This window comes from Notothenia rossii (assembly GCF_949606895.1).
Source record: "Notothenia rossii genome assembly, chromosome: 4".
NCBI lineage: Eukaryota > Metazoa > Chordata > Actinopteri > Perciformes > Nototheniidae > Notothenia > Notothenia rossii.
The window spans coordinates 916,690-944,203 of NC_136902.1; the positions used below are offsets into that span (position 1 = coordinate 916,690).

General features: G+C 40.8%; 1 protein-coding gene across 12 annotated transcripts in view; it reads right to left on the reverse strand.

The window, feature by feature from the left end:
* Positions 1-26,479, reverse strand: part of LOC307034684 (membrane cofactor protein-like) — a 38,246-nt gene extending 11,767 nt beyond the window's left edge. For 6 of the 12 annotated variants that reach the window (XM_079673546.1, XM_079673544.1, XM_079673545.1 and 3 more), the window contains exons 1-9: positions 26,348-26,479; positions 18,159-18,229; positions 17,882-18,070; positions 15,830-15,929; positions 12,954-13,027; positions 9,056-9,235; positions 7,371-7,550; positions 4,664-4,843; positions 357-536 (exon numbers count right to left, since the gene is read on the reverse strand). In XM_079673546.1, coding sequence (XP_079529672.1) covers positions 357-536; positions 4,664-4,843; positions 7,371-7,550; positions 9,056-9,235; positions 12,954-13,027; positions 15,830-15,929; positions 17,882-18,070; positions 18,159-18,216 — 1,141 coding nt within the window. In that variant the 5' untranslated portion in view covers positions 18,217-18,229; positions 26,348-26,479. The remainder of the gene's footprint in view (positions 1-356; positions 537-4,663; positions 4,844-7,370; positions 7,551-9,055; positions 9,236-12,953; positions 13,028-15,829; positions 15,930-17,881; positions 18,071-18,158; positions 18,230-26,347) is intronic. The other 6 variants (XM_079673549.1, XM_079673539.1, XM_079673540.1 and 3 more) reach the window with 2 other exon arrangements.
* Between the last annotated feature and the right edge of the window lie 1,035 nt (positions 26,480-27,514).

A 27,514-nucleotide genomic window follows, 5' to 3' on the forward strand; every position in this document is an offset into this window, starting at 1 on the left:
AATCTGTATGTTTGAATATGGATCTGAAGTTGGCGTGACGTTGAAGTCGTGCTGCTGGACTCGGCTGTAGTTCCTTTATAGCATCACGTTAGCATTTAGCTTCTGGACATTAGATTTATGATTAGAACATTATAAAAGTAGACATGTGGAGATTATCCGGCTGAACAAAACATTTATCAAACAGCTTCGTTTTCCACAGATCTTATTTCAGCTATTTTCCAAAATCCTGTTGCTTTTAGCAGAGGGAACCAGCAGCTCCCTTCAGGGTGAGTACGTCCTCCCTGCACCGCTCTATAGCGCAGCCCTAATTGAAACTCCACAGGTTTATATCTCTGAGGATTTTCTTTGAGACTCACCTTCACATTTTGGGAGTTCAGGCTCCCACTGTTCGTTGATCCCACAGATTATGGTGGCAGAATTTGTCATCCTGTACCCCTCGTTGCACTTGAACGTGACGGTAGCCTTGTAAGTGTAGGGGCCCCGCGACCCAGACTCCCAACGACCGAACTCAACAACTGGCTCCTTACATTCAACCTCTGCAAGAACAACAGAATACACAGGAAGGAAATTCAGAACAATGTCCAAAAACAACTGGTTTAGAGTAAATTAGAGTCCGAGCTGAGATGCAATGGGAACAGATTCAGGGTACATGCAGGAATCCTGAAGTCAAATGTAAAACCTTTTAAGACCCTTTCCAAACATTTTAAGACCTCATCGCCACTTGGAGTTCTAACCGGTGACACACTTTACCTCACATTCACTATACAGGACTGTCTCAGAAAATTAGAATATTGTGATAAAGTTCTTTATTTTCTGTAATGCAATTAAAAAAACAAAAATGTCATACATTCTGGATTCATTACAAATCAACTGAAATATTGCAAGCCTTTTATTATTTTAATATTGCTGATTATGGCATACAGCTTAAGAAAACTCAAATATCCTATCTCTAAATATTAGAATATCATGAAAAAGTATACTAGTAGGGTGTTCAACGAATCACTTGAATCGTCTAATTAACTCGAAACACCTGCAAGGGTTTCCTGAGCCTTGAAAAACACTCAGCTTGGTTCAGTAAACTAAATCACAAGTATGGGGAAGACTGCTGATCTGACTGCTGTCCAGAGGACCGTCATCGACACCCTCCATCAGGAGGGTAAGACACAAAAAGAAATTTCTCAAAGAGCAAGCTGTTCACAGAGTGCAGTTTCAAAGCACATCCACAAAAAGTCTGTTGGAAGGGGGAAATGTGGCAGGAAACGCTGCACAACCAAGAGAGATGACCGCAGCCTTAACAGCATTGTGAAGAAGAGTCGCTTCCAGAATTTGGGGGAGCTTCAAAGACAGTGGACTGAAGCTGGAGTCCAGGTATCAAAAGTCACTGTTCACAGACGTGTCCGGGAAATGGGCTACAATAGCCGTATTCCCATGGTCAAGCCACTTCTGAACTCAAGACAACGGAAGAGGCGTCTGACTTGGGCTAAGGAAAAGAAGCACTGGACAGTTGCACAGTGGTCCAAAGTCCTCTTTTCAGACGAAAGCAAGTTTTGTATTTCATTTGGAAGTCAAGGCGCCAGAGTCTGGAGAAAGGCTGGAGAGGAGCAAAATCCAAGTTGCTTGAAATCCAGTGTGAAGTTCCCACAGTCAGCGATGGTTTGGGGAGCCATGTCAGCTGCTGGTGTTGGTCCACTGTGTTTCATCAAGCCCAGAGTAAATGCAGCTGTGTACCAAGAGATTTTAGAGCACTACATGCTTCCGTCTGCTGAAAAGCTCTATGGAGATGAGGAATTCATTTTCCAGCATGATCTGGCACCTGCCCACAGTGCCAAAACCACCAGTAACTGGTGTACTGACCATGGCATTACTGTCCTCGATTGGCCTGCAAATTCCCCTGACCTGAACCCCATAGAGAATATGTGGGGTATTGTGAAGAAGAAGCTGAAAGACACCAGACCCAACAATGCTAATGAGCTAAAGGCCGCTATTGAAGCATCCTGGGCATCCATAACACCTCAGCAATGCCACAGGCTGATTGCCTCCATGCCACGCCGCATTGATGCAGTAATCCGTGCAAAAGGATTCCCAACCAAGTACTGAGTGCATTAATGGACATTTTCAAATGTTTGATTGTGTTTTGCTGTTATAAATCTTTTTTTTTTACTTGGTCTGAGGAACTATTCTAATTTTTTGAGATAGGATTTTTGAGTTTTCTTAAGCTGTATGCCATAATCAGCAATATTAAAATAATAAAAGGCTTGCAATATTTCAGTTGATTTGTAATGAATCCAGAATGTATGACATTTTTGTTTTTTTAATTGCATTACAGAAAATAAAGAACTTTATCACAATATTCTAATTTTCTGAGACAGTCCTGTATACCAGGGGTGTAGCGGTAAACAAACATTTCGGTTCGGTTCGGTACGTACCTCGGTTTTTAGCTCACGGTTCGGGACGTTCTCGGTACAGCAGAAAAAATGATCACAAAACATAAAATATATATATATATTTTTTTATTATTATTAAACTGTGAATAATGTATTCAATCAAATAAATAAAAAATATAATAAAAATAAACATTAAGGTGCAACACTTAATTTTGACTCTTTCCTCAATTTCACCTTTTCTCTTAAATTTGACTTTTTTTCATTTTTTGTCATATTTTAACTGTTCCGTCAGGTTTTTTTATTAGTCGACTAATCGTTTCACGTTTATGAAATATGATTATTAATATGGTTTTTTTGTCCTCCCAAAAAGGTTTCAGTTTCAAAGGCTGATAAAGAACGTTGTTAAAACAGCATGGTACCTTGTGCTTCATATAAAATACAAAATAAAACTGTAATAATGAAGCTTTGAAATATAAATTAAATACCAACACTTTCTCTAAATCATTTGATTAAGAGCAAAACTAGTCTCTTAAAAAGTGGGCATCTCCTGATTTTGAGGAAGTATTGAACCACAGAGGAAATAAAGAACAAAGCTCCAGGAAACCAGAGCGTGCATCTGGACTAAAGATGGACTCGTGTTCAGACTGAGGCTGCACGACATGGAGGAAAATAACTGTTGGGGATTATTTTTGATTTATATTGCAATATAATATATATGTATAGAAGAGGATCCGAACCCAACGAGGGTTTGTCATCAAGTCTGTCTGCAGCTCTCAGAGTCCATTAGTGAATGAAGGGGACAATCGTACAAACATGTCTTGGCCGATTTGGACCATTTTGGGGTTTATTGAGGATCCATTTCTGGTTCTATTTTCAGGACCCAAAATAGAACCAGAAAGTTTCCATATCTGCACTCTCTGTGGGCTGATTCAGTTTGGGTCGATTTGGAACATTTAGTGGACTCTGGATCACTTTGATTGGACAGATTGCTTATTTATTTGAAGACAAATGGTCCAGAGAGGAGGTAATAATGTTCATCTTGTGCTCTCTATATCCAATAGTCGCAACAAAGTCAAAATGAGTCCACAGAGTGCAGATGTGTCCACCTTCTGGTTAAAACTGACATGTTTGATCAGGAAATGGACTCAGCATCTTCACTAACCGCCAACACCACTCCAGAACTGTCCAAAGCGGCCCAGCCATTTCTTAACTATTGTCTGCATAATGCTAATCAACGCAATTTAGGCTAATTGTGCAAATTGCCCAACATGTGCAGGTTAGCATCCGGCAGTTTCTATGAGCTGCAAACCAGTACTCAACACTTCTAGGTTCAATAAGCACCTGGACTCTAATCTCTGCAGATCCACAACACTTCACTCAGATGTTTTACCACACTGTCGTGTAGACTCATTTCCCCTTGATTGCAGAACCCTAATTGAAACTCCCCAGGTTGAATATCTCTGGGTATTTTCTTTGAGACTTACGTTCACATTTAGAATTAATTTCAACTTAATAGCGTGGTGCAGGAATGAGTCCTCAAACCAGGAAGTGAGTCAGCATTTCTCCACTTCCTGTTCCCTCCTCTCAGAGCCAATGGGATCTCTCCGTAGGATTTAGGAAAGTATCTGGAAATAAGGTCTGTGGTTGAGACTCATTGAAGAGACGGATCACGTTTTGTTCTACATTAAATCCATCAGCCGTGACCCCACTGGTGATTTCTGAAGAGTGGACGTGTCTGAAAAACGATGGTTGTTACCAAGTGGCTGAATAGGACTACAGAAGTTGTGGAGGCTGTTGTACGTCATTACGCCGAACACGTAAACACTCCTCTAAGTTAGTTTCTGTTCTGCTTGAAAGCAAGTCCCTGCCTCCTGCAGACTGTTCAAACAAACGCTTCAACTCGTTCCATCTAGAATCTGTATTTTTGAATATGGATCTGAAGTTGGCGTGACGTTGAAGTCGTGCTGATGGACTCGGCTGTAGCTCCTTTATAGCATCACGTTAGCATGTAGCTTCTGGACATTAGATTTATGATTAGAACATTATGAAAGTAGACATGTGGAGATTATCCTGAACAAAACATTTATCAAACAGGTTCGTTTTCCACAGATCTTATTTCAGCTATTTTCCAAAATCCTCTGGAGAAATCCTGTTGCTTTTAGCAGAGGGAACCAGCAGCTCCCTTCAGGGTGAGTACGTCCTCCCTGCACCGCTCTATAGCGCAGCCCTAATTGAAACTCCACAGGTTTATATCTCTGAGGATTTTCTTTGAGACTCACCTTCACATTTTGGGAGTTCAGGCTCCCACTGTTCGTTGATCCCACAGATTATGGTGGGAGAATTTGTCATCCTGTACCCCTCGTTGCACTTGAACGTGACGGTAGCCTTGTAAGTGTAGGGGCCCCGCGACCCAGACTCCCAACGACCGAACTCAACAACTGGCTCCTTACATTCAACCTCTGCAAGAACAACAGAATACACAGGAAGGAAATTCAGAAAAATGTCCAAAAACAACTGGTTTAGAGTAAATTAGAGTCCGAGCTGAGATGCAACGGGAACAGATTCAGGGTCTATGCAGGAATCCTGAAGTCAAATGTAAAACCTTTTAAGACCCTTTCCAAACATTTTAAGACCTCATCGCCACTTGGAGTTCTAACCGGTGACACACTTTACCTCACATTCACTATATACCAGGGGTGTAGCGGTAAACAAACATTTCGGTTCGGTTCGGTACGTACCTCGGTTTTTAACTCACGGTTCGGGACGTTCTCGGTACAGCAGAAAAAATGATCACAAAACATAAAATATATATATATATTTTTTTATTATTATTAAACTGTGAATAATGTATTCAATCAAATAAATACAAAATATAATAAAAATAAACATTAAGGTGCAACACTTAATTTTGACTCTTTCCTCAATTTCACCTTTTCTCTTAAATTTGACTTTTTTTCATTTTTTGACTTTTTTGTCATATATTAACTGTTCCGTCAGGTTTTTTTTTTTTTTATTAGTCGACTAATCGTTTCACGTTTATGAAATATGATTATTAATATGTTTTTTTGTCCTCCCAAAAAGGTTTCAGTTTCAAAGGCTGATAAAGAACGTTGTTAAAACAGCATGGTACCTTGTGCTTCATATAAAATACAAAATAAAACTGTAATAATGAAGCTTTGAAATATAAATTAAATACCAACACTTTCTCTAAATCATTTGATTAAGAGCAAAACTAGTCTCTTAAAAAGTGGGCATCTCCTGATTTTGAGGAAGTATTGAACCACAGAGGAAATAAAGAACAAAGCTCCAGGAAACCAGAGCGTGCATCTGGACTAAAGATGGACTCGTGTTCAGACTAAGGCTGCACGACATGGAGGAAAATAACTGTTGGGGATTATTTTTGATTTATATTGCAATATAATATATATGTATAGAAGAGGATCCGAACCCAACGAGGATTTGTCATCAAGTCTGTCTGCAGCTCTCAGAGTCCATTAGTGAATGAAGGGGACAATCGTACAAACATGTCTTCGCCGATTTGGACCATTTTGGGGTTTATTGAGGATCCATTTCTGGTTCTATTTTCAGGACCCAAAATAGAACCAGAAAGGGTCCATATCTGCACTGTCTGTGGGCTGATTCGGTTTGGGTCGATTTGGAACATTTAGTGGACTCTGGATCACTTTGATTGGACAGATTGCTTATTTATTTGAAAACAAATGGTCCAGAGAGGAGGTAATAATGTTCATCTTGTGCTCTCTATATCCAATAGTCGCAACAAAGTCAAAATGAGTCCACAGAGTGCAGATGTGTCCACCTTCTGGTTAAAACTGACATGTTTGATCAGGAAATGGACTCAGCATCTTCACTAACCGCCAACACCACTCCAGAACTGTCCAAAGCGGCCCAGCCATTTCTTAACTATTGTCTGCATAATGCTAATCAACGCAATTTAGGCTAATTGTGCAAATTGCCCAACATGTGCAGGTTAGCATCCGGCAGTTTCTATGAGCTGCAAACCAGTACTCAACACTTCTAGGTTCAATAAGCACCTGGACTCTAATCTCTGCAGATCCACAACACTTCACTCAGATGTTTTACCACACTGTCGTGTAGACTCATTTCCCCTTGATTGCAGAACCCTAATTGAAACTCCCCAGGTTGAATATCTCTGGGTATTTTCTTTGAGACTTACGTTCACATTTAGAATGAATTTCAACTTAATAGCGTGGTGCAGGAATGAGTCCTCAAACCAGGAAGTGAGTCAGCATTTCTCCACTTCCTGTTCCCTGGTCTCAGAGCCAATGGGATCTCTCCATAGGATTTAGGAAAGTCTCTGAACTAAGGTCTGTGGTTGAGACAAAGAGACGGATCACGTTTTGTTCTACATTAAATCATCAGCAGTGACCCCACTGGTGATCTCTGAAGAGTGGACGTGTCTGAGAAACGATGGTTGTTACCAAGTGGCTGAATAGGACTACAGAAATCATGGAGGACGTTGTACGTCATTACGTCGAACACGTAAACACTCCTCTAAGTTAGTTTCTGTTCTGCTTGAGAGCAAGTCCCTGCCTCCTGCAGACTGTTCAAACAAACGCTTCAACTCCTTCCATTTAGAATCTGTGTGTTTGAATATGGATCTGAAGTTGGCGTGACGTTGAAGTCGTGCTGCTGGACTCGGCTGTAGTTCCTTTATAGCATCACGTTAGCATTTAGCTTCTGGACATTAGATTTATGATTAGAACATTATAAAAGTAGACGTGTGGAGATTATCCGGCTGAACAAAACATTTATCAAACAGGTTCGTTTTCCACAGATCTTATTTCAGCTATTTTCCAAAATCCTCTGGAGAAATCCTGTTGCTTTTAGCAGAGGGAACCAGCAGCTCCCTTCAGGGTGAGTACGTCCTCCCTGCACCGCTCTATAGCGCAGCCCTAATTGAAACTCCACAGGTTTATATCTCTGAGGATTTTCTTTGAGACTCACCTTCACATTTTGGGAGTTCAGGCTCCCACTGTTCGTTGATCCCACAGATTATGGTGGGAGAATTTGTCATCCTGTACCCCTCGTTGCACTTGAACGTGACGGTAGCCTTGTAAGTGTAGGGGCCCCGCGACCCAGACTCCCAACGACCGAACTCAACAACTGGCTCCTTACATTCAACCTCTGCAAGAACAACAGAATACACAGGAAGGAAATTCAGAACAATGTCCAAAAACAACTGGTTTAGAGTAAATTAGAGTCCGAGCTGAGATGCAACGGGAACAGATTCAGGGTCTATGCAGGAATCCTGAAGTCAAATGTAAAACCTTTTAAGACCTTTTTTAAGAGCCTTTCCAAACATTTTAAGACCTCATCGCCACTTGGAGTTCTAACCGGTGACACACTTTACCTCACATTCACTATATACCAGGGGTGTAGCGGTAAACAAACATTTCGGTTCGGTTCGGTACGGACCTCGGTTTTTAGCTCACGGTTCGGTACGTTCTCGGTACAGCAGAAAAAATGATCACAAAACATAAAATATTTTGTGTTTTTTTTTTATTATTATTAAACTGTGAATAATGCTTTGCTAACATGGCAACATGAGGAGATTTGGCGTTTGTAATAGCTTTGGCTCGGTCTGAACTTGTTGCGAGTGGTGGAGGCTTAAATGCTAGCGGGAGTTGGGTTTGCACTTCAGTCTTTTTTCTTTTGGTACCGGTGATATTCACGTTCGGGTGATGCCTTTTCAAATGAGTGTGCAAGTTTGATGTATTGCCAGCCGCGTAACCAATGTTAGTTGAACAATGCCGACAAACAGCTTTGGTTCGGTCCACCTGTCTTTGTCCGTCATCCTTGTACGTAACTGCGAAACCAAAATGTTCCCAAACCGGAGACTTCAATGATGCTGGAGGATTTTCGAGCTCAACTTGATCTGCGTTCGCCATTTTGATAGTTCCTCAAATTACTGACTACATTTGAACGCATCCCTGTGACCAGCTCTCAGTGTATGCCTCTCGTCCAATGAAATGACTTGCTCGCTCTATGACGCGTTGAACCCAATGTGAGCAAATTACACTGAACGCTGCGACGTTCTGTGCTAAGTGCGTAAGCATTTTTTCGCTCAGGGCTAATTTAGATACTTCTTGTGAGACTTGTGTTTTGTTTCCGTAAAAATGGTTGGTATCGTCAGTTAGCTGAGTTTCTAACCGTTAATCGGGTATGACACATTCATAGGTTGTTAAATGTTAGGAAGCCCGGAGATGGGCCTGCCGGGCTTAACAGGTTAAGTAAAATGTCAAAAACAAATAAAGATTTAAAAAATGGTATGTGAACAAAGGGAGTCAAATTAAAAAAGATACAATTAAATAAAATGAAACGTTTTTTTATAAACATAATAAAATAAAATAAAATAAAATTTCTAATAAAATTAAAATAAAGAAAAAATCTGCAAAATGTAAATAAACAAAGGAAGCCGAGGGATAATGTGAAATAAAGAGAAACAATTAAGTAAAAATGTATACTAAATAAAACATCCCATAAAAAAGGATGTAAAATAACATTAGAAAAAAAAAGATATATGTAAAATAAAAATGTGCACATTGCACTACAATACATGACATGTATGTTACAATATATAGAAAGGTTTGAAAGGGTTTGGGTGTATTGAAGATTCTAAAAGGACTTACTGACACACTCCGGGGCGTCCGGCTGAAAGACCCCGGTGTCTGAGCAGGACAGAGTCTTCGATCCGTTCAGGGTGAGAGGTGCAGGACAGGAGAACTGGATCACCTCTCTGTATTCATACGACTCTTTGACCGGATAGAAGCTGCCGATGGTCGGAGTCATCGGAGGATCACAGTACATCACTGAAACATTCAATACATGGGAAGAGGCGGAGAGTTTATATTTTACAAACTCAGTAATCACATCGCAGATGCATGGCAAATACGCTAGAACATTAGAATATTATCCAGGGGAAGCAACTCAGATATCATTTTGGGCCAGCCTCTGAGAGATGGGACCTGATGTTAGTAGTCATTTACAGAGATGGTAAAAGTATCCTGTACTCAAGTAGAAGTACACACATCCTTTACTCAAGTAGAAGTACAGATACTGGTGTTTAAAAATACTCTGGTGAAATTAGAAGTACTGACTAAACTTCTTTACTCAAGTCAAAGTAAAGAGGCTTTGAAATGTACTTCAGTAAAAAGTACCCATAACTAGCAGCTGTTTTAAAGAGTACCTGACCTCCCTTTATATTAATAGAACAATAATGTCATTGTTAGCTAATGAATGTTTCCATGGTGAACAACGGCAACATGACAACGTTTCCATTGGTCCCTCTTCTTTAGAGAAGACCAGGAAATGATGGATACACGGATCGTGTTCAAATCAATAGGCACGCAATGACTCTAAATAATAATGATCACGCCACCAAACACACATTCAGACTAAAGGAACCAGCCTGTTTGGAAAATGAGAGAAGTAGAAAGTACAGGTATTTGAGTTCAACATGTAAGAAGTAGAAAGTACAGGTATTTGAGTTCAACATGTGAGAAGTAGAAAGTACAGGTATTTGAGTTCAACATGTAAGAAGTAGAAAGTACAGGTATTTGAGTTCAACATGTGAGAAGTAGAAAGTACAGGTATTTGAGTTCAACATGTAAGAAGTAGAAAGTACAGGTATTTGAGTTCAACATGTAAGAAGTAGAAAGTACAGGTATTTGAGTTCAACATGTGAGAAGTAGAAAGTACAGGTATTTGTGTTCAACATGTAAGAAGTAGAAAGTACAGGTATTTGAGTTCAACATGTAAGAAGTAGAAAGTACAGGTATTTGAGTTCAACATGTAAGAAGTAGAAAGTACAGGTATTTGAGTTCAACATGTAAGAAGTAGAAAGTACAGGTATTTGAGTTCAACATGTAAGAAGTAGAAAGTACAGGTATTTGAGTTCAACATGTAAGAAGTAGAAAGTACAGGTATTAGAGTTCAACATGTAAGAAGTAGAAAGTACAGGTATTAGAGTTCAACATGTAAGAAGTAGAAAGTACAGGTATTAGAGTTCAACATGTAAGAAGTAGAAAGTACAGGTATTTGACTTCAACATGTGAGAAGTAGAAAGTACAGGTATTAGAGTTCAACATGTAAGAAGTAGAAAGTACAGGTATTTGACTTCAACATGTAAGAAGTAGAAAGTACAGGTATTTGAGTTCAACATGTAAGAAGTAGAAAGTACAGGTATTAGAGTTCAACATGTAAGAAGTAGAAAGTACAGGTATTAGAGTTCAACATGTAAGAAGTAGAAAGTACAGGTATTTGTGTTCAACATGTAAGAAGTAGAAAGTACAGGTATTTGAGTTCAACATGTAAGAAGTAGAAAGTACAGGTATTAGAGTTCAACATGTAAGAAGTAGAAAGTACAGGTATTAGAGTTCAACATGTAAGAAGTAGAAAGTACAGGTATTTGACTTCAACATGTGAGAAGTAGAAAGTACAGGTATTTGTGTTCAACATGTAAGAAGTAGAAAGTAAAGGTATTTGTGTTCAACATGTAAGAAGTAGAAAGTACAGGTATTTGAGTTCAACATGTAAGAAGTAGAAAGTACAGGTATTTGAGTTCAACATGTGAGAAGTAGAAAGTACAGGTATTTGTGTTCAACATGTAAGAAGTAGAAAGTACAGGTATTTGAGTTCAACATGTAAGAAGTAGAAAGTACAGGTATTTGAGTTCAACATGTAAGAAGTAGAAAGTACAGGTATTTGTGTTCAACATGTAAGAAGTAGAAAGTACAGGTATTTGAGTTCAACATGTGAGAAGTAGAAAGTACAGGTATTTGAGTTCAACATGTAAGAAGTAGAAAGTACAGGTATTTGAGTTCAACATGTAAGAAGTAGAAAGTACAGGTATTTGAGTTCAACATGTGAGAAGTAGAAAGTACAGGTATTTGAGTTCAACATGTGAGAAGTAGAAAGTACAGGTATTTGAGTTCAACATGTAAGAAGTAGAAAGTACAGGTATTTGTGTTCAAGATGTAAGAAGTAGAAAGTACAGGTATTTGAGTTCAACATGTAAGAAGTAGAAAGTACAGGTATTTGAGTTCAACATGTAAGAAGTAGAAAGTACAGGTATTTGAGTTCAACATGTGAGAAGTAGAAAGTACAGGTATTTGTGTTCAACATGTAAGAAGTAGAAAGTACAGGTATTTGAGTTCAACATGTAAGAAGTAGAAAGTACAGGTATTTGAGTTCAACATGTAAGAAGTAGAAAGTACAGGTATTTGTGTTCAACATGTAAGAAGTAGAAAGTCCAGGTATTTGAGTTCAACATGTAAGAAGTAGAAAGTACAGGTATTTGTGTTCAACATGTAAGAAGTAGAAAGTCCAGGTATTTGAGTTCAACATGTAAGAAGTAGAAAGTACAGGTATTTGTGTTCAACATGTAAGAAGTAGAAAGTACAGGTATTTGAGTTCAACATGTAAGAAGTAGAAAGTACAGGTATTTGAGTTCAACATGTAAGAAGTAGAAAGTCCAGGTATTTGTGTTCAACATGTAAGAAGTAGAAAGTACAGGTATTTGTGTTCAACATGTGAGAAGTAGAAAGTACAGGTATTTGTGTTCAACATGTGAGAAGTAGAAAGTACAGGTATTTGTGTTCAACATGTGAGAAGTAGAAAGTACAGGTATTTGTGTTCAACATGTAAGAAGTAGAAAGTACAGGTATTTGTATTCAACATGTAAGAAGTAGAAAGTACAGGTATTTGTATTCAACATGTAAGAAGTAGAAAGTACAGGTATTTGTATTCAACATGTAAGAAGTAGAAAGTACAGGTATTTGTATTCAACATGTAAGAAGTAGAAAGTACAGGTATTTGAGTTCAACATGTGAGAAGTAGAAAGTACAGGTATTTGAGTTCAACATGTAAGAAGTAGAAAGTACAGGTATTTGAGTTCAACATGTAAGAAGTAGAAAGTACAGGTATTTGAGTTCAACATGTGAGAAGTAGAAAGTCCAGGTATTTGAGTTCAACATGTAAGAAGTAGAAAGTACAGGTATTTGAGTTCAACATGTAAGAAGTAGAAAGTACAGGTATTTGAGTTCAACATGTAAGAAGTAGAAAGTACAGGTATTTGAGTTCAACATGTGAGAAGTAGAAAGTACAGGTATTTGAGTTCAACATGTAAGAAGTAGAAAGTACAGGTATTTGAGTTCAACATGTAAGAAGTAGAAAGTACAGGTATTTGGGTTCAACATGTGAGAAGTAGAAAGTACAGGTATTTGTATTCAACATGTAAGAAGTAGAAAGTACAGGTATTTGTATTCAACATGTAAGAAGTAGAAAGTACAGGTATTTGAGTTCAACATGTAAGAAGTAGAAAGTACAGGTATTTGAGTTCAACATGTAAGAAGTAGAAAGTTCAGGTATTTGAGTTCAACATGTAAGAAGTCAAAGTAAAAAGAGGTCAGGAAAATAAGTAGTGGAGTAAAGTACTGATACCAGAAACATGTACTTAAGTACAGTAACAAAGTATTTGTACTTCCCCCTCTGGTAGTTTATTATAGATGTATGAACACACAGACTCACCTTCACACACAGGCGGCCGGCCCATCCAGCCCTCGTTGCCACAGAGGACTTTCGAATTTCCAACCAACACATAACTAATTAGAGAAATAAGAAAAAAAACGTATTTGTTTTTTAGCAGATGTTCTTCCATTTAACTTGTTCAGCCCGGAGCCTGTTTTTCAGGTCTCGAAAATGACATCCCCAGAAAAAATGACTATATCTTCCCTTCTGAAAGGGTTAAATTAATAATCTTTTTTCTTAAAGTAATGATAAACCTGTGAGTTGGATGTAGAAAAGTCAGAATCAATATAGATGTGTTTTATTTTAAAGTAAATTCAGATTGAACATGGTAAAAAAAATGTAAATTATTGTGTCTGTCCAAAAATAACCCATTACTTATAGTGAAACCACCCTTGGATGAAGGTAAGGTAGACTAAAAGCTTTAGGAATCCAAAGTATAACATATAAGAAGTACCCTGTATCAAGATTGATGCAAAACAAGTGAAATCTGACCTTTTTAGAGAGATTTAGAAGAAAAAAAAAACGTCTGGGGTCATTTGGGTGGATTTGCCGTTTCTCTGGAACCCATTGGTCAATTTTGATGATTGACACCTCTTTTGAACCGTGAGAGCCAATAGAATCGAAGGGAAGGTTCCACATACACACACGTTACCATTGAGGAGTGAGAGCTATGCACAAAGCGAAACCTCTCTTACGCTGTGAAATCTGAAACCTAGGCTCAAACTAGTAAATATGAGGATGGGTAATCAGGAATCATTTCAAAGTGACGCAGACACATCGGATTAACCTTCAGCAGCGTTTTTATCGTTTTGACGCCATTGAACACGACTTTTGATCAGAACAACAGCATAGGTGAGACAATTTGTCCGTGTTTCCTCCCTAAAGCTACGTTGTGTGATGTCTGTGTTCGCTTCCCCTGTCGCGGGTTCTGATCGCTCAGTGACGATCGCTCAGTGACGATCGCTCAGTGACGATCGCTCAGTGATGATCGCTCAGTGATGATCCTTATACTTCTGGAATCTGTGGAATCTCATTTTGCTAATCGATATCTTGTTTGTGCAGATCCGATAAGTAATAAGGGTATTACTTAGAGTCCTGTGCCGAGTGTGTTAGCATTTTTTCGCTCAGGGCTCATTTAGACGCTTCTTGTGAGACTTGTGTTTTGTTTCGGTAAAAATGGTTAATATCGTCAGATAGCTGAGTTTCTTCCCGTTAGGTTGGTCTGACACATTAATAGGTTTTTAAATGTGAAGAAGCCCTTAGTCACAGTTTCGTGAAAAAAAACCACAACAAAAACAGGTTAACAACCCAGAACATTCAGAGAGCATATTGTGCTTAACCTGGGCGGTACGACAAACTCATATCACGGCCTTTTCCAAATTATAACGGCATCACGGTATTTATTTATGGTTCAATGATTGGAAATGTATTTGCATTCAAAGGTTTTGTCCCCACAAAGAAACCCCTGATCATGAAACGGCTGCAACATGCTAACTTTGCGTACAACACAACAACAACAACAGCCCTCTATCTCCAGTTCTTCAGAATCAGGTTTATCTCCAGGGAGGTTGACACGTACGAGGAGTTTGACTTGATGTCGTGGAATAAAATGTAAAATATTCAGTGTGCATCTGCAGCCTCACATGTACTGCTGCTACGCTTGGCGCTGTCCCCCAGCATGCATTTCAGCGGTGCAACAGTGAAAGGAGTCCCCAGAGGACACAGACACATCGGATTAACTTCAGCAGCCTCTTTATCGTTTTAATGCCATTGAAGACCACTTTTGACCAGCCTACGAGGTGAGCCATGTTAGCATGTTTAGCTACCTAGCTCCATATGTTTTGTTGTCTGTTCTTGTTATTATCTCCGCAAGTTCGTATCATTGAGTGATAATGAGGGTACCCCTCGATTCTGTGTCCCCTCACGATGTGAAACGATTTGTTGGATGTGCAGCAAAGATAAATAATAAGGTTTTGTGAGTGAATTTCGGTGCAGTCGTCTGTTAGCATTTTTCGCTCGTTGCTAATTCAGAGGCTCAGCGTTAGCATTGTGGGGGTTTTTTTGGAAAAAAAATTTAAATGATCAGTTAGATGAGTTTCTTCCCTTTACATGGATATAAAACATTCATAGTTTATTAAAGGAACATGCCCTCAGACACTGCTTCCTGATAGATGTTGCCGGAGGCCCCCGGTACCGGGTCTCTCGGGCTTAACAGGTTAAGAGCATTCCATGGAATATAACAAAAAGTGTATCTCGAGCCGGTTTATCAAACTTACCTACCCCACCTTTCAGTATCCTGTGTTTATTTATATATTTTTTATTGAAATAGTAGGTTGGTAGTTACTCTATATTTTATTCTGTGCGTTCCTTACATACTCTGCTCTCCATATGCATATTTAGTGTCTATTTGTCCTTTACTTTGGTATTTTATTATAGTTCTGACTATTGTGCAATGCCTTGTAAACTTGCTGCTGGAACAAAACAATTGTCATATTAGGGATAAAAAACAAAATACATCTAATTTTTATATTTTAATGACATTTAAACTTGAGCATCGCTTCTCAACACCTAATCATCCTATGTTTCCATTTGTGGAGTAGTTTATTCTGTATGCTATAGATCAGTGACCATCAACTGGGGGCCCGCGGGCCACATCCGGCCCACACGGCGGGGGTGACTGTGGCGTTGAAGGAGTGGTTAGTGCGCTCGCCCCCCACTCAAAATCACTGGCCCCCGAAAGCGTCTCTTGGAATAATTTTGGCCCTCGGACAAATGTAGTTGGTGACCCCTGCTCATCTTTTGTGGATATATTTGTATCTGTTTTTATTTTATTTATTTTTAAACCTTTGCTCAGTTTTTGTGGGTGTGTGACTCACCCAGGGTTGCAGGTGACCGTCAGCGTGTCTCCGAACTCATTCCCGTTAGGATAATTCACTTCTCCATTTGCCACCTCTTCAAAAGCGCCACAGGACTTCCCTTAAAAAACAACAGAAAAACCCCTTAGGATTAAATTCATCCCTTAAACATTTCTGAATATATGTGTTTCAGAGAGTAGGAATACTCTTACAGTAAAAGTCCTGCATTCAGAATGTTCCTCAAGTAAAAGTAGAAGTACTCAGATCTTGTACTTGAGTAAAAGTAGAAGTACTCAGATCTTGTACTTGAGTAAAAGTAGAAGTACTCAGATCTTGTATTAAAAGTAGAAGTACTCAGGTCTTGTACTTGAGTAAAAGTAGAAGTACTCAGATCTTGTACTTGAGTAAAAGTAGAAGTACTCAGATCTTGTACTTGAGTAAAAGTAGAAGTACTCGGATCTTGTACTTGAGTAAAAGTAGAAGTACTCGGATCTTGTACTTGAGTAAAAGTAGAAGTACTCAGATCTTGTACTTGAGTAAAAGTAGAAGTACTCAGATCTTGTACTTGAGTAAAAGTAGAAGTACTCAGATCTTGTACTTGAGTAAAAGTAGAAGTACTCAGATCTTGTACTTGAGTAAAAGTAGAAGTACTCAGATCTTGTTCTTGAGTAAAAGTAGAAGTACTCAGATCTTGTACTTGAGTAAAAGTAGAAGTACTCAGATCTTGTTCTTGAGTAAAAGTAGAAGTACTCAGATCTTGTACTTGAGTAAAAGTAGAAGTACTCAGATCTTGTACTTGAGTAAAAGTAGAAGTACTCAGATCTTGTACTTGAGTAAAAGTAGAAGTACTCAGATCTTGTTCTTGAGTAAAAGTAGAAGTACTCAGATCTTGTACTTGAGTAAAAGTAGAAGTACTCAGATCTTGTACTTGAGTAAAAGTAGAAGTACTCAGATCTTGTACTTGAGTAAAAGTAGAAGTACTCAGATCTTGTACTTGAGTAAAAGTAGAAGTACTCAGATCTTGAGTAAAAGTAGAAGTACTCAGATCTTGAGTAAGAGTAGAAGAACTCAGATCTTGTACTTGAGTAAAAGTAGAAGTACTCAGATCTTGTACTTTAGTAAAAATAGAAGTACTCAGATCTTGTACTTGAGTAAAAGTAGAAGTACTCAGATCTTGAGTAAGAGTAGAAGAACTCAGATCTTGTACTTGAGTAAAAGTAGAAGTACTCAGATCTTGTACTTGAGTAAAAGTAGAAGTACTCAGATCTTGTACTTGAGTAAAAGTAGAAGTACTCAGATCTTGTACTTTAGTAAAATTAGAAGTACTCAGATCTTGTACTTGAGTAAAAGTAGAAGTACTCAGATCTTGTACTTGAGTAAAAGTAGAAGTACCAGAGTGTAGGAATACTCTGTTACAGTAAAAGTCCTGCATTCAAAATGTTCCTCAAGTAAAAGTAGAAAAGTATTATCATCAAAATATAGTGAAAGACAGTAAAAGTAGTCATTGTGCAGATTGGTCCATTTCAGAATAATAGATATGATATGTTTTATAATGATCGATCATGAAAGTGTTCTCAAAGCTGGTAAAGGTGCAGCTAGTTTGAATGACTTTGTATACTGCAGGGTAGCTGGTGGATTTACTCCAGGTGGAACTAAAGTCTGATTCAACACTTGATTAGATTTCACATCATTCATCCACATCTGAGAAGTAACTAAAGGGATTAAATACATGTAGGGGAGTAGAAGTACACCATGTACCTCTGAGTAGAAGTACACAGTAGCATAACATGGAAACAGGTAAAGTACAAGTACCTCAAAATGATACTTGAGTAAATGCACTTAGTTACTTTACACCTCTGTGTATCGCTAACTGGTACTGGATATGTATTTTGTAAATTGTGTAATTTGTAGTTTGATCTCTTAATATTTGTATGCATGCTTCTTAATAACTCCTAAGCTGTCTTTGGCTCTTTCTGCTGTAACAAATGTAGAGGTCATCCTCTGTGGGACGAGTAAAGGTATTGTGACTCTGAGAATGTACCGCTACGTGTAAATAAAAATACTAATACTCACTTTCACATCTCATCTTCAAAGCGCTCCAGGCTCCAGCAGTACAGGTGATGGATCCAGATCCTCCAGCAGCTTTGTAGCCAACATCACAAGCAAACGTAACTTTTGTCCCGTCGGGGAAAGTTTGTAAAAGTATATCGGTCCCCTTCAGGTCCATGTTGGGTCCTCCCACAGGTCTGGAGCAGTCCTGAGCTGGGGAGGGAACGTCCAGAAGTTGATGTGTAACGTAGAATCAAAACAGGACTCATGTCATATCTGCAGCGAGATTATAACCACTGACCTTGAGCTGAAAGGAAAAGGCCAACAGAGGTCAGGAGCAGGAGGAAGGAGGCCACCATGATTTAAGAATTTCTGTTGAAGAGAAACATTAAAACATTAAAACATGTGTTGGTTCAAATGTAAAGTACTGAATTAGATTTACTTAAGTACAAGTTTGAGGTCCTCTCTGAAGAACCAGCACCTTACCGTGGTAGAGAGGTTTGTGTGCCCTGATGAACCTGGGGGCTGTGTTGTCTGGAACCTTGTGTTCCTGGTAGGGTCTCCCATGGCAAATTGGTCTCAGGCAAGGGGCCAGACTAAGATTGGTTCAAAAGACCTCATGAAAGACGACACACGAAGTGAGGATACCCGGCCCGGAGGAAGCCCGGGGTCCCCTTCTGGAGCCAGGCCCAGAAGGAGGACTCGTCGGCGAGCGTCTGGTGGCCGGGCTTGCCACGGAGCCCGGCCGGGCACAGCCCGAAAAGGCGACGTGGGCAACACCTCCGCTTCTCCGTCCCGCGGGCCCACCACCTACGGGAAACAGCGATGGGGTCGGGTGCGCTGCCAGAAGGGTGGCAGTGAAGGCAGAGGGTCTCGACGGACCAGACCCGGGCGACAGAAGCTGGCTTTGGGGACGTGGAACGTCACCTCTCTGGGGGGGAAGGAGTCGGAGCTTGTGCGGGAGGTGGAGCGTTACCAGTTGGATCTGGTTGGGCTCACCTCTACGCACAGCGTCGGCTCTGGAACCTTACTTCTGGATAGGGGTTGGACTCTATTCTTCTCCGGAGTTGCTCAAGGTGTGAGGCGCCGGGCGGGTGTGGGGATACTCACAAGTCCCCGGTTGGGTGCTTCGTTGTTGGAGTTTACCCCAGTGGACGAGAGGGTCGCCTCCCTACGCCTGCGGGTTATGGGGGGGAAAACTCTGACTGTTGTGTGTGCTTATGCACCCAACAGCAGTTCAGAGTATACGGCCTTCTTGGAGACCCTGGAAAGAGTCCTGTATGGGGCTCCTGAAGGGGACTCTTTAATCTTGCTGGGAGACTTCAACGCACATGTGGGCAATGATGGAGACACTTGGAGGGGAGTGATTGGGAGGAACGGCCCCCCTGATCTGAACCGGAGTGGTGGTTTGTTACTGGACTTCTGTGCTAGTCATGGATTGGCCATAACAAACACCATGTTCGAACATAAGGATGCTCATAAGTGTACGTGGTACCAGAGCACCCTAGGCAGAAGGTCCATGATCGATTTTGTTATCGTATCATCGGACCTGAGGCCGTATGTTTTGGACACTCGGGTAAAGAGAGGGGCGGAGTTGTCAACTGATCACCATCTGGTGGTGAGTTGGGTCGAGTGGCGGGGGAAGCCTCTGGATAGACCTGGTAAGCCCAAACGTGTAGTTCGGGTGAACTGGGAACGTCTGGAGGAGGCCCAAGTTCAGGAGGCCTTCAACTCACACCTCCGGCGGAGCTTTTCGGGCATTCCTGTGGAGGTTGGGGACATTGAACCAGAGTGGTCGGTGTTCAAAGCCTCTATTGCCGAAGCCGCGGCGGGGAGCTGTGGTCTCAAGGTCCTAGGTGCCTCAAGGGGCGGTAACCCTCGAACCTCCTGGTGGACACCGGTGGTCAGGGAAGCCGTCCGACTGAAGAAGGAGGCCTTCAGGGATATGTTATCCCGGGGGACTCCCGAGGCTGTTGCAAGGTACCGACAGGCCCGAAGGGCAGCAGCCTCAGCCGTGGCCGAGGCAAAGCAGCGGGTGTGGGAGAAGTTCGGAGAGGACATGGAAAAAGACTTTCGGGCGGCACCAAAGTTGTTCTGGAAAACTGTCCGACACCTCAGGAGGGGGAAGCAGGGAACCATCCAAGCTGTGTACAGTAAGGATGGGACGTTGTTGACCTCAACTGATGGAGTGTTAGGGCGTTGGAAGGAGCACTTTGAGGAACTCCTGAACCCGACAACTCCGCCCTCTATGTTAGAGGCAGAGCTGGAGTATGAAGGGGGATCGACACCAATCTCCCGGGGGGAGGTCACTGAGGTCGTCAAACAACTTCACAGTGGCAAAGCCCCGGGGGTGGATGAGATCCGCCCAGAAATGCTGAAGGCTCTGGGTGTTGAGGGACTGTCATGGTTGACACGTCTCATCAACGTTGCGTGGAAGTCGGAAACAGTACCGAAGGAGTGGCAGACCGGAGTGGTGGTTCCCCTTTTCAAAAAGGGGGATCAGAGGGTGTGTGCCAATTACCGAGGCATCACACTACTCAGCCTCCCCGGGAAAGTTTACTCTAAGGTACTCGAAAGGAGGGTCAGGCCGATTGTCGAACCTCAGATTGAGGAGGAACAATGCGGATTCCGTCCTGGTCGTGGAACGACGGATCAGCTTTTTACTCTCGCAAGGATCCTGGAGGGTGCCTGGGAGTACGCTTATCCAGTCTACATGTGTTTTGTAGACTTGGAGAAGGCATATGACCGGGTTCCCAGGGAGTCACTGTGGGAGGTGCTGCGGGAGTATGGGGTGAGGGGGTCTCTACTCAGGGCCATCCAATCTCTGTACTCCCAAAGCGAGAGCTGTGTCCGGGTCCTCGGCAGTAAGTCGGACCCATTTCAGGTGAGGGTTGGCCTCCGCCAGGGCTGCGCTTTGTCACCAATCCTGTTTGTAATATACATGGATCGGATTTCGAGGCGTAGTCGTGGGGGAGGGGGTCTGCAGTTCGGTGGACTAAGGATTGCACCACTGCTTTTTGCAGATGATGTGGTTCTGATGGCTTCATCGGTCTGCGACCTTCAGCACTCACTGGATCGGTTCGCAACCGAGTGTGAAGCGGCTGGGATGAGGATCAGCACCTCCAAATCTGAGGCCATGGTTCTCAGCAGGAAACCGATGGACTGTCCACTCCAAGTAGGGAATGAGTCCTTACCCCAAGTGAAGGAGTTCAAGTATCTCGGGGTCTTGTTCTCGAGTGAGGGAACAATGGAGCGTGAGATGGGTCGGAGAATCGGAGCAGCGGGAGCGGTACTGCAGTCTCTTTACCGCACCGTTGTGACGAAAAGAGAGCTGAGCCAGAAGGCAAAGCTCTCTGTCTACCGGGCCATTTTCGTTCCTACCCTCACCTATGGTCATGAAGGATGGGTCATGACCGAAAGAACGAGATCGCGGGTACAAGCGGCCGAGATGGGTTTTCTCCGCAGGGTGGCTGGTGTCTCCCTTAGGGATAAGGTGAGAAGTTCGGTCATCCGGGAGGGACTCGGAGTTGAACCGCTCCTCCTTCGCGTCGAAAGGAGCCAGTTGAGGTGGTTCGGGCACCTAGTTAGGATGCCACCTGGGCGCCTCCCTAGGGAGGTGTTCCAGGCACGTCCAGCTGGGAAGAGACCAAGGGGTAGACCTAGAACCAGATGGAGGGATTATATCTCTTCTCTGGCCTGGGAGCGCCTTGGGATCCCCCAGTCAGAGCTGGTTGATGTGGCCAGGGAAAAGAAAGTTTGGGGCTCTCTGCTGGAACTGCTACCTCCGCGACCCGACCACGGATAAGCGGGAGAAGATGGATGGATGGATGGATGGACAAGTTTGAGGTACTTTACCTGAGTGTTTCCATGTTATGCTACTGTGTACTTGTACTCCCCTACATGTATTTTATCCCTTTAGTTACTTCTCAGATCTGGATGAATGATGTGAAATCTAATCAAGTGTTAAATCAGACTTTAGTTCCACCTGGAGTAAATCCACCAGCTACCCTGCAGTATACAAAGTCATTCAAACTAGCTGCACCTTTACCAGCTTTGAGAACACTTTCATGATCAATCATTATAAAACATATCATATCTATTATTCTGAAATGGACCAATCTGCACAATGACTACTTTTACTGTCTTTCACTATATTTTGATGAGAATACTTTTCTACTTTCACTTGAGGAACATTTTGAATGCAGGACTTTTACTGTGACAGAGTATTCCTACACTCTGGCACTTCTAGTAAAAGACCTGAGTACCAGGGGCGTTTTCTCCTGGAGGCCAAGGGAAGCCAGGCTTCCCCTGTTTTTTCGGATTGTAGTTATAATTTTAATAAATAAATAAAAACAGTTTGTTTAGTTTCGGAAATTCTTTGTTCTGTGTTGCTGCCGGCCCGTCTCTCCCCCATTCTCATTGAGTATTTTACAAAGAGTGAAACAGCGCCCCTCTAGATGTTATGGTGAAACAGTAGATTGCACTCTCTGTTGCGAGAGGAGGCCAGCCGAAATTTGCTTCCCTTGGTGAAAAAAAATGAAGGGATTGACCAATCAGATGAGGCTCACATCATGCCCCTGCCAACCTGTGATTGGTCAGGGCCATGCCAAGGGAAGCCAGAGGCGGCTGGCTTCCCTTGCCTCGCAATCCAATCAAATCGCATCAACTTAGTGGTGCAGTGACGCGTCCCAAAACCCGGAAGTAAGCTACGCTCGGTTTCCCTCGACAAAATAGCAATGGGATTTCTCCATAGGATTTTGGAAAATAGCTCGAAAAAATGTCAGTGGAAAACGAGCCTGTTAGGTAAATGCACGTTTTGTTCAGTCGGATAATATCCACATGTCTACCCTACTTTTATAATTTTCAAATCATAAATCTAATCGATAGAAGATAGATAGCGTCACTGCACGAGAGAGGGCCGGCAGCAACACACAACAAAGAATTTCCGAAACTAAACGAAGTGTTTTTATTTATTTATTAAAATTATAACTACAATCCGAAAAAACAGGGGAAGCCTGGCTTCCCTTGGCCTCCAGGAGAAAACGCCACTGGTGTAATCACTCATCTGGTTACGTTATTACATTGACCACCCCCCCCCCCCACCCCAAAAGAAAGGACGTATTATTGGCTTTCCCTCATTTTTTCCCCACGTCACGCTACTGCTGAGTACTTCTACTTTTACTCAAGTACAAGATCTGAGTACTTTTACTCAAGTACAAGATCTGAGTACTTCTACTCAAGTACAAGATCTGAGTACTTCTACTTTTACTCAAGTACAAGATCCGAGTACTTCTACTTTTACTCAAGTACAAGATCTGAGTACTTTTACTTTTACTCAAGTACAAGATCCGAGTACTTCTACTTTTACTCAAGTACAAGATCTGGGTACTTCTACTTTTACTGAGTACAAGATCTGAGTACTTCTACTTTTACTCAAGTACAAGACCTGAGTACTTCTACTTTTACTCAAGTACAAGATCTGAGTACTTCTACTTTTACTCAAGTACAAGATCTGAGTACTTCTACTTCTACTCAAGTACAAGATCCGAGTACTTCTACTTTTACTCAAGTACAAGATGTGGGTACTTCTACTCAAGTACAAGATCTGAGTACTTCTACTTCTACTCAAGTACAAGATCCGAGTACTTCTACTTTTACTCAAGTACAAGATCTGAGTACTTCTACTCAAGTACAAGATCTGAGTACTTCTACTCAAGTACAAGATCTGAGTACTTGTACTTTTACTCAAGTACAAGATCTGAGTACTTGTACTTTTACTCAAGGACAAGATCTGAGTACTTCTACCTCTACTCAAGTACAAGATCCGAGTACTTCTACTTTTACTCAAGTACAAGATCTGAGTACTTCTACTTTTACTCAAGTACAAGATCTGAGTACTTCTACTTCTACTCAAGTACAAGATCCGAGTACTTCTACTTTTACTCAAGTACAAGATCTGAGTACTTCTACTTTTACTCAAGTACAAGATCTGAGTACTTCTACTTCTACTCAAGTACAAGATCCGAGTACTTCTACTTTTACTCAAGTACAAGATCTGAGTACTTTTACTCAAGTACAAGATCCGAGTACTTTTACCCAAGTACAAGATCTGAGTACTTCTACTCAAGTACAAGATCTGAGTACTTCTACTCAAGTACAAGATCTGAGTACTTCTACTCAAGTACAAGATCTGAGTACTTCTACTCAAGTACAAGATCTGAGTACTTGTACTTTTACTCAAGTACAAGATCTGAGTACTTGTACTTTTACTCAAGGACAAGATCTGAGTACTTCTACCTCTACTCAAGTACAAGATCCGAGTACTTCTACTTTTACTCAAGTACAAGATCTGAGTACTTCTACTCAAGTACAAGACCTGAGTACTTCTACTTTTACTCAAGTACAAGCTCTGAGTACTTCTACTTTTACTCAAGAACAAGATCTGAGTACTTCTACTTTTACTCAATTACAAGATCTGAGTACTTCTACTCAAGTACAAGACCTGAGTACTTCTACTTCTACTCAAGTAAAAGACCTGAGTACTTCTACTTTTACTCAAGTACAAGACCTGAGTACTTCTACTTTTACTCAAGAACAAGATCTGAGTACTTCTACTTTTACTCAATTACAAGATCTGAGTACTTCTACTCAAGTACAAGACCTGAGTACTTCTACTTCTACTCAAGTAAAAGACCTGAGTACTTCTACTTTTACTCAAGTACAAGACCTGAGTACTTCTACTTTTACTCAAGAACAAGACCTGAGTACTTCTACTTTTACTCAAGTACAAGATCTGAGTACTTCTACTCAAGTACAAGATCTGAGTACTTGTACTTTTACTCAAGTACAAGATCTGAGTACTTGTACTTTTACTCAAGAACAAGATCTGAGTAATTCTGCTTTTACTCAAGTACAAGATCTGAGTACTTCTACTTTTACTCAAGTACTTCTACTTTTAATCAAGATTTGAGTACTTCTACTCAATAGTAGAGTACAAGTATAAAGTAGTATACAATTAAAATACAAGTACCTCAAATGTGTACTTATGTACAGTACGATGTACTACCACTGACTAACACACACATAAAACATCGATAAACATTCAGTTAAATTGGTTAAAATACCCAATATCACAGTTAACACTACAGAATAGGTCCCTGGATATTCTTTTGTAGGTAAATAAATATTCTTAGTGTCCTTCATGAAGTTCATAGTCTCGGAAAACACCAAACTCCACTCAAAATATATCAGATTTAACTCATTTGCGTGCCACTACTTATATATCCATTAACACGAGCAGTTCCACAACCCTAGACAGCAACAGTTAATTATTCTAAATCCGGCACATGTTTAATAAAGAACAAAAAAGACTCAAACTCCACAGAAGTCACATCCCGTAAAACCCACGACATCACGCCTGTTTTTACCGGATCAAACGTGTGGGCGTTACCGCTTCATTTGACCGACGAATTACAGGATTAAATGTTACTTAATTTATATTCTAAATCATCTGAACACAGCAGGGGAGTCATCAGAGTGTACACCAGTTAGATTGTGTTTAAATAAGAGTTTCAATATGTTTATAATCCATACATTATTAAGCCATGGATCGATGATAAAGAGATACAGTGAATTCCTGCGTAGCTGCTTTAGCGGCGCAAAAGTAGCCGGATGTGGGCCCACTGAGCATGCGCAGTATAGTTTTTCTGTCACTCCAGATGAATGGAGACAGAAAATAAATTCTCTTTTTTTATTATTGAATATATTTTACATTTTGAAATTCCCCAAAATCTCTCTCTAAACATCCTCTTATTTTTATAAATATTCCAACTTTTTTATTTTTTTAATATTCCATCTCTTTCTTGTACTTTAGCTTTTTATTGTTATGCTTCTTCATTAATACTAAGCTATCTTTGGCTCTTTCATTACTGTAACAATGTACATTTATCCTCTGTGGGACGAATATTAACTGGACTTTTAACATTTTGCATTAGTATTCCATCTAATTGTCATTCTTGCACATTAAATGTAAAAACATCCCACTTGTATATGGTCTTAGGTGTGATGTATCCTTTAAATAGTGTTTTATGGGTCTACATATTTGTATATTCATGGTCACTCTTCGGTTTTATCTGTTATTTTGTATTGCTAACTACGTGCAATACTTCGTTTGACATGCTGCTGCAACAAAAACTTTTCTAAATGTGGGATTAATGAAGTATATCTTATCTTATAAAGGCTTTCTGATATCTAGGTCAATGGAGAGGAGTCATTTTGAATTGGCCGCTGCGGTCATTCATAACAAATCTGCTTCAATATCTGCTCCTTTTCCTGGGTGGTTAGAAGCTAGGTAGCAACGGTTAGCTAACCTCACGTCAACAACACTAAATGATACACAGATTTAGTGACGTAAGAGCGGTTCGTGGTTAAGTATTGGGTTAGTTTACGGTAGTAGAGTGAATCAAAGAGTGTATTAAATGTGTTTCTTACCGTTTGGAGAGGAGATTTATGTTCCGCTACTTCACTGCTGAGTCTCCTCACCCTGTGTGACTGTGCTCAGGAAAGGGGCGGGGTTCAGCTGTGACGCATCTCTTCCTGAGTGTAAACACCAAGCCCTGACTGTCACTCAAATAGGGGCGGGGCTTCAGCTGTGACGCACCTCTTCCTGAGTGTAAACACCAACCCCTGACTGTCACTCAGAAAGGGGCGGGGCTTCAGCTGTGACGCACCATATTAATATTATTGTTAATATTATTATTACTGCTATCTGTATTTATTTTTGTATTATTTTATTATTTTAATGTTTATTTTGTATTTATTTTATTGTTTTGGGTAACTCGGGGTCAAATGTTGCCCAATCAAGATTCATCTTTGACTTTAGACAGATTCATCCAGACAGACTTTGACCTCTGCAGGAAATCACACGTGTTTAAGAAAGGTCACATGTTCACATCAATTCAAAGTGAAGAGAGGAAGCTTCGCCTCGTTCACAGAGGATGATGTAATGACCAACCCTGCAGCTCAATGAGAGGAAGTGATATATTTCCGCTGAGAAATAAATTAAATATTCCCATTGCACTGTGTTTCAATCACGCCCATGAACCAGACGGCCCATTTCCTCTTGTTATCATATATATATAAATATAATATAATTTTGGGAGGGCTAAAACCCTCTTTAATGGTCACACATGCAGAGCACACAGCACACACAGTGAAATGTGTTCTCTGCTTTTAAGTATATCCCTTTATAAATGAGGCCCCACCAGTCCAGTACTAGGAGCAGTGGGCAGCTATTGTACAGCGCCCGGGGAGCAATGGGAGTGAGGGAGGAAGGGGGGTGTCCGGTGCCTTGCTCAAGGGCATCACGACAGGGCAGGAGGTGGACTGGGACCTCTCCAAGTAGCAGTCCACACTCCATACTTTAAGTCTGTTCGGGGACTTGAACCGGCGACCCTATAGCTCCCAGTCCAAGCCCCTAGTGACTGAGACACTGCCGGACAATTAATAGCACTTTTATTACGTTTTTGGAATGGAAAATTGTTGTTTTAAAATTATTTTGAGATTTAAATTCCTTTTTTTTACTATGTCCAGTAAATGTATGTCTAAAAATAAACTGGAAAGCACAGTTCAGGTGTCAAATTTTGATAAAATATTAAA